At 42.2% G+C, this 7,750-nt stretch overlaps 1 protein-coding gene across 1 annotated transcript; it reads right to left on the bottom strand.

Moving 5' to 3' along the window:
- Positions 1-938: 938 nt before the first annotated feature.
- Positions 939-7,253, bottom strand: LOC115149356 (zinc finger protein 180). The gene is made up of 2 exons (XM_029692154.1): positions 6,980-7,253; positions 939-2,657 (listed from the first exon to the last, which is right to left on the bottom strand). The coding sequence occupies exons 1-2, from the start codon at positions 7,140-7,142 to the stop codon at positions 1,681-1,683; spliced, it is 1,140 nt and encodes a 379-aa protein (XP_029548014.1). The 5' UTR covers positions 7,143-7,253; the 3' UTR covers positions 939-1,680.
- Between the last annotated feature and the right edge of the window lie 497 nt (positions 7,254-7,750).

The following is a 7,750-nucleotide window of genomic DNA, read 5'->3' on the forward strand; positions in this document are numbered from 1 at the left end:
ACCCATGTCACAAAGATCTGTACACAATCCTGGAAGCTGAAAATGTCCCAGTTCTTCCATGGCCTGCATACTCACCAGACATGTCACCCCTTGAGCATGTTCGGGATGCTCTGGATCGACGTGTATGACAGTGTGTTCTAGTTCCCACCAATATCCAGAAACTTCGCACAGCCATTGAAGAGTGGGACAGTGCATCTCCCAGGAAAAGTGGGGATTTCAAAAACACTAAAACCCCCATGACTTTATCTATTATTATTTAACAAAACATTATTTATTTTTTTAACAAGGTAGCTAACGTTAGCTAGCATTTACGAAAAACTTAACGTTACATACATGGCTACCGGTAGGTAACGTTCAAAAACAGCTCACAGTGAGTGAATAGCCTTCTTGTTGCATAACTGGAATTCCTTACTGTCATCTCTGCAGACAGTGACTAACGTCCGATAACCCAAATTACATCGAGTGGCACCTTTCAAGACCCACATTTCTAATTATATGGTTGCTTTCGAAAAACGTCCACTCCTTTTGAAACTCCCACTTTTCCAGAGATGCACTACACTGAGAGATGACATATCAGTAGGTGGCAGCAGAGACCCGGAAGGACGACGTCGCAGCTGGACACCTCGTGAAAAGAGTGTCCCAGCTCAGTGCTGCCCCTCAGAGTATCTCAAGTTAAATGCCGACCGGGGTACTGCAGGCTGCCATTAGCTACTAAGTTCTTCTGTGTGGAATTTAAATTTTTTAAATTGGTTCAATTAAATACATCTGGTGTAATAGATGCAATTATTGATTCCATGATTGTCTTCTAATTTTTATTTATTTACACGAAAATTGCCATTTTCCCATTCCCTATAATCGGGGGTCCTGTATTCGGCAAACAATGCCAGCAGTACTGCAGTCGGCCTTGAACTTCGTGGCTTCAATAAGAGGGGGCAGTGTTCCCTGATTTGATCCAACTTTATTTTTCAGATCTCGTCTTTATTTCCCCCCCTTCCCTTTTTTTCCACAACTAGAGGGCGACCTCTAACAGTTAGTCAGCTCAGAAGTAGCTCCTAGCTAGACCTACCATAAAAATAAACACTGTACATCGATTCACATACTAGACAAGTTTAGCCTACTCTGACGAATGATAAATTGACATAATGAAAGAACTTGGTAAACTTGTGTACAGTAGAAAACCCTATGTATACGTTACACCTTTCTCTGTCAGTTTCAATGAAATGGACTCTAGGGTGTGTAAAATAAAACAGGGATAATATTGGTCTAATGAACTTCCCCAGTCATACCAAGACTGACCTCTATGTTTCTGGGTGAGAGAACTCAAGTATGCCATCTAGTGTTCAAACATGGTTTTACAACATTGGTAAAAAAAAAAGTTGCCTGTAACCATTATCCCACTGAGCACTTTAGGAAAAAATGGGGGATCTAACCAAAATGAACATTATATTTCTCTCTTAACATAGTTAGTGATACATGAGGCACAAGTATTTTCATAGCATGTTATTAAGCAACTCTCGAATCAATGCAGACATGAGGTGCCTCAGTCTGCAAAACATCACACATGCTATAGTCCTCTAGTGTTACAATAATATGTAGAATTAGTAGAATTGAAGAAAAGGAATGTCTCTCATTCTCTTTCCAAACACTGGCTACTTTGAGAATGGAAGACTGTCTAACCTCTCATGGGCTCTTTCCACTCCAAGGCATTTTTCTTCTACCTCCCTCAGTGTGAGTTCTGAGGTGTCCCTTGATATGGCTGGACTGACTGAATCCTTTCCCACAGACAGGACAGGAGTAGGGTTTCTCCCCCGTGTGGACCCTCAGGTGGGTCTTCAGATGGACTGACTGGTTGAAGCGTTTACCACACACGTGGCAGCGGTACGGTCTCTCTCCAGTGTGGATGCGCTGGTGCTCCTTTAATCTCCCTGAGTAGCTGAAGCTCTTGCCACACACACCACAGTGGAAGGGCTTCTCCTTATTGTGAGAACACATGTGGACCTTGAGATAACTGGTAGAGGTGAATGACTTCCAACAGACTGTGCAGAGGATTTGCCTGTGACTAGTGTCACCACTGTGTGGTACTGTATGGGATAGCATGTGTGCCTTCAGTTGGGAAAGCTCACAGAACACGGCACCACACTGAGTACATGAGTGTGTCTGGGTGTCCTCCTCTGGTCTCCTTTCTGGATCTCTCTGAACATCAGGTACACTTTCAGTGTTCTCACTCTGTGTTCTAGAACAGTCTGGATTTGCTGCAGAGAGGGGCTGAGACTGAGGGGAGTCACTGGTTGGTTCTGATAGTGATACTCCATAGCCCTCTCCATCAGGTTCTGTTTTGATCTGTCCATTTGTGTTGGTCAGTAGAGAGTCTCTCTCTCTGTTCTCCACAGTTTGGGGAAGATGTGTGGGCTGAGGTGGCTCCTGATCACAGTCACTTTTCACACAGGGAGGAATGATTATGGAGTCTTCTTTGGTATCAGCCTCCGGCCCTTGAATCTGCTCTACCTCCTGACGGGTCCTGAGTTCACCCTGTTCCTCTTTAATCTGTGTGGGCTCTGGGTCCCTCTGCCCCAGACTGGGGCTCCACTCCCGCTCACAGTGCTGTTGCTCAGGGGGAGTTTGCTGCTCTGAGACCCAAGAGACAATGGGCTGAGGAGCTGTGGGAAAGAAGACAATAAATGACATCAATGAAAGCTATTGACAAGACCAACATTGTGTTAGCTAGCTTGTTCTGTCAATGTAATATCTATGTCTCTGGCTGAATCCAATATCACCCCTTTCCCCACTCCTCTATTTGCGCATTCACCTGTGCCACTGCCATATGCACACATCTCCCAAAGCTGAGAGAGTGAAAATTATGGATGGTGTAGGGGCTAATTAGATACTTAGAAAACCACTTTGACCGAGCCAAGGAAGCTAATTTTCCCCATAAAAATGCACCGTTATAATAAAGCATTCCATGTGTCATCACATTTCAAATCAAACTGTCACATGCGCCGAATACAACAAGTATAGACCTTACTGTGAAATGCTTACTTGCAAGCCATTAACCAACAGTGTAGTTCAAGAAGAGTTGAGAATATTTACCAAATAAACTAAAGTAAAAATGAATGAACAGTAACACAATAACAAGGCCATATACAGGGGGTACCGGTACAGGTTAGCAGAGGTAATTTGTACATGTGGGTAGGGGTGAAGTGACTATGCATAGATAAACAGTGAGTAGCAGCAGTGTACAAAACAAATGGGGGTCAATGTAAAGCGTAAATAGTCCGGTGGCCATTTGATTAATTGTTCAGCAGTCTTCTGGCTTGGGGGTAGAAGCTGTTAAGGAGCCTTTTGGTCCTAGACTTGGCGCTCTGGCACCACTTGCCATGCAGTAGCAGAGAAAACAGTATGACTTGGGTGACTGGAGTCTCTGACAATTTTATGGGCTTTCCGCTGACACCGCCTATTATATAGGTCCTGGATGGCAGGAAGCTTGAACCCAGTGATGTACTGGGCTGTACGCACTAGAGGTCGACCGATTAATCGGAATGGCCGATTAATTTGGGCCGATTTCAAGTTTTCATAACAATCTGTATTTTTTTTTACACCTTTATTTAACTAGGCAAGTCAGATTAAGAACACATTCTTATTTTCAATGACGGCCTAGGAACGGGGGTTAACTGTCTTGTTCAGGGGGGATTTGTTTTTGCAACCTTCCGGTTACTAGTCCAACGCTCTAACCACCTGCCTTACATTGCACTCCACGAGGAGTCTGCATGGCAGGCTGACTACCTGTTACGCGAGGGCAGCAAGAAGCCAAGGTAAGTTGCTAGCTAGCATTAAACTTATCTGATAAAAAACTATCAGTCTTAACATAATCATTAGTTAACTACACATGGTTGATGATATTACTAGTTTATCTAACGTGTCCTGCGTTGCATATAATCGATGCGGTGCCCATTAATTGCTCATCCAATCACAGCCTACTTCGACAAACAGGTGATGATTTAACAAGCGCATTTGCAGAAAAAAAGCACTGTCGTTGCACCAATGTACCTAACCATAAACATCAATGCCTTTCTTTAAAATCAATACACAAGTATATATTTTTAAACCTGCATATTTAGTTAATATTGCCTGCTAACATGAATTTGTGTCACTTCTCTTGCGTTCCGTGCAAGCAGTCAGGGTATATACAGCAGTTTGGGCCGCCTGGCTCGTTGCGAACTGTGTGAAGTCCATTTATTCCTAACAAAGGTCATAATTAATTTGCCAGAATTGTACATAACATTGAAGGTTGTGCAATGTAACAGGAATATTTAGACTTAGGGATGCCCCCCGTTAGATAAAATACGGACCGGTTCCGTATTTCACTGAATTAATAAACGTTTCGTTTTCGAAATGATAGTTTCCGGATTCGACCATATTAATGAGCAAAGGCTCGTATTTCTGTGTGTTATTATGTTATAATTAAGTCTATGAATTGATATTTGATAGAGCAGTCTGACTGAGCGATGGTAGGCAGCAGCAGGCTCGTAAAGCATTCATTCAAACAGCACCTTCGTGCGTTTTGCCAGCAATTCTTCAAGCATTGTGCTGTTTATGACTTCAAGCCTATCAACCCCTGAGATTAGGCTGGTGTAACCCATGTGAAATGGCTAGCTAGTTAGCGGGTGCGCGCTAATAGCGTTTCAAACGTCACTCGCTCTGAGACTTGGGAGTGGTTGTTCCTCTTGCTCTACATGGATAACGCTGCTTCGAGGGTGGCTGTTGTCGATGTGTTCCTGGTTCAAGCCCAGGTAGGAGCGAGGAGAGGGACGAAAGCTATACTGTTACACTGGCAATACTAAAGTGCCTATAAGAACATCCAATAGTCAAAGGTATATGAAATACAAATGGTATAGGGAGAAATAATCCTATAATAACTACAACCTAAAACTTCTTACTTGGGAATATTGAAGACTCATGTTCAAAGGAACCACCAGCTTTCATATGTTCTCATGTTCTGAGCAAGGAACTTTAAACGTTAGCTTTTTTACATGGCACATATTGCACTTTTACTTAATTCTCCAACACTTTGTTTTTGCATTATTTAAACCAAATTGAACATGTTTCACTATTTATTTGAGGCTAAATTGATTTTATTGATGTATTATATTAAGTTAAAATAAGTGTTAATTCAGTCTTGTTGTAATTGTCATTATTACAAATAAATTAAATAAAAAATAAATAAAAATCGTCCGATTAATCGGTATCGGCTTTTTTGGTCCTCCAATAATCGGTATCGGCGTTGAAAAATCATAACCGGTCGACCTCAAGTACGCACTACCCTCTGTAGCGCCTTACGGTCAGATGCCGAGCAGTTGCCATACCAGGCGGTGATGCAACCGGTCAGGATGCTCTCGATGATGCAGCTGTATAACTTTGAGGATCTGGGGACCCATGCCAAATCTTTTCAGTCTCCTGAGGGGGAAAATGTTTTGTCGTGCCCTCTTCACGACTGTCTTGGTGTGTTTGGACCGTGATAGTTCATTGGTGATGTGGACACCAAGGAACTTGAAACTCTCAACCCACTACAGCCCCGTCGATGTTAATGTTGCCTACCCTTACCACCCAGAAGTCCAGGATCCAGTTGCAGAGGGAGGTATTTAGTCCCAGGGTCCTTAGCTTAGTGATGAGCTTCGTGGGCACTATGGTGTTGAATGCTGAGCTGTAGTCAATGAACAGCATTCTCACATAGGTTCCTTTTGTCCAGGTGGGAAAGGGCAGTGTGGAGTGCGATATAGATTGAGTCATCTGTGAATCTGTTGGGGCGGTATGCGAATTGGAGTGGGTCTAGGGTGTCTGGGAGGATGCTGTTGATGTGAGCCATGACCAGCTTTTCAGCCTTCATGGCTACCGACAGTGCTACTGGCAGTAATCATTTAGGCAGGTTACCTTCGTTTCCTTGGGCACAGGCTGTCAGACTTATGTAAAATAGCCTACTGTTCCTGTGATGAGTAGATTGGATAGTTATAAGTTAGTCTAATAATATTACTCAAACAAAACACTGTTCACAAAAAAATTGTTCATTGAGTGCGTAGAGTAGGCCTAAAGAGTGTGTACTAGCTAGCTAATGTACGACATGTAGTGACGTAATGCTAATTGGCTTTGTACTGTTACAAGTAAACTCAATGGCAGTTGTCGTGGCATGTAGTGCAAGTTCACACAAAATAATGGAGGCGTACCTAATTATAAGACATAGGTGGCAACCTGTGATAAATAGCTATCTAGCATTACACAAACACCTGTGTGTACGCATAACAGGGGATGTAGTGTGGTTCGTCAACAGGAAGCACACAGGTTGTGCATCTGTGCAAAACTGTTACTGTAAGTGTTTATTTATTTGAAATATTATGTATTGCTAATATGAAAGATATGGGGAATATCAGCATGTGTTTAGAAAACTGGTTTGAAAGCGATGATTGGCGTTTCTAAACAATAAAACACAGCTTCGGAATTGTAGTTCACGTGGAGCCAACTGGTGGAATGTAACAGCTGGAAACCTTAGATATGGAGAAGGGTTTGAGAGTTATGGGACTCCCTTTTAAAATAAAAGTAACATATTGTAAAACGACTGTGTGGGTGTTATTAATTTGAATGCTCGTTTTTACTATTTAAAAGTGTAACATGTATTGCATTTCATTCACCAGTGTGTCCCAAACTGTATGGGTTTATTGATCCTCTCGCCACCGAGGGCTCTCTAAACGCGTTGGTAGGGGTGGTTTGGGATTGACGACTCCCCGCGAGTAGATACAATCGGTTGTTTCCGGTTTTCTGTATTGAACCTAACGGCCGTTTCCCCTAAAAAAACTAGCCTCCGCCCAGGCGTCTCTTTACGCCTGCTACGTTAGGTATTCACCGTCTCTCTGCTCTACAGAGTCAAATACTGTAGAATACAATGCAATACGTGTCTAGATAATACGTGTAAATAGTCTAGATGGCTACATACCCGGTGTGATCAAGTGTCGTTTCAGGTATTGGTTCTCTCTCTTTGTCCGGGTTATTTCTTCCTGGTACTCGGATATCGTGTCTCCGACCACTCCAAGTATCTCCTCCGCAGCTTGCATCAAACGCTCAGTTAGATATACATTCAGATATTGTAATTTAGTCATTGTTTGAAGATTATCGGGGACAAAAGATCTTCCTGAAATACACGTAGCTAGCTAGAACTTGTTGTCAAATTTACCGCTGTGAAGCAGGCAAGAATAAATAAGTACTTCCGGTTCATGGATTTTTGGAATCCTTCGGAATAAGAGTCCCGTCCTGTTTACTTTGTAAATTAATAATTAGGTCGAAAATTATGGAAAATGTACACTTATCGATATTTAATACTAGTTATCATTCAAAGAATCATGTATATTGTTATTTGTTCACTTTAATCCAATCGTTTTTCATATTGTACATAAACAGCAAAATGGGATCCATTCTATTCAGGAGCACTTCTAGTTTCCAAATCCACAGTTTACACCCAGAGGAGCTTTTACTGTGACACAGCGTACAGATCATTTTGTATGGTGCAATAGCTATACATGTCCAATTTGAAATCCAATATTTTTTTTAAGTTGATGGGCCACTCTGTAAGGGCTTCCAAATGAGCATCAACACTCCTATGGATGTAAACTCTGTGGATTTAAAAACTCAAAGTGCTCCTGAGTAGAATGGACCCCACTTTAACTCCGACAGAATGTACATCAAATGGTGTAAATAATTGTATGTTCCA

Source organism: Salmo trutta, chromosome 15, assembly GCF_901001165.1.
Source record: "Salmo trutta chromosome 15, fSalTru1.1, whole genome shotgun sequence".
NCBI classification, from domain to species: domain Eukaryota; kingdom Metazoa; phylum Chordata; class Actinopteri; order Salmoniformes; family Salmonidae; genus Salmo; species Salmo trutta.

Coding starts and splice junctions, on each gene's coding strand:
- LOC115149356 (XM_029692154.1), bottom strand. CDS start 7,142: ATGACTAAATTACAATATCTGAATGTATATCTAACTGAGCGTTTGATG. Junction 2,658..6,979: donor ACGACACTTGATCACACCGG/GTATGTAGCCAT, acceptor TCTTTCCCACAG/CTCCTCAGCCCATTGTCTCT.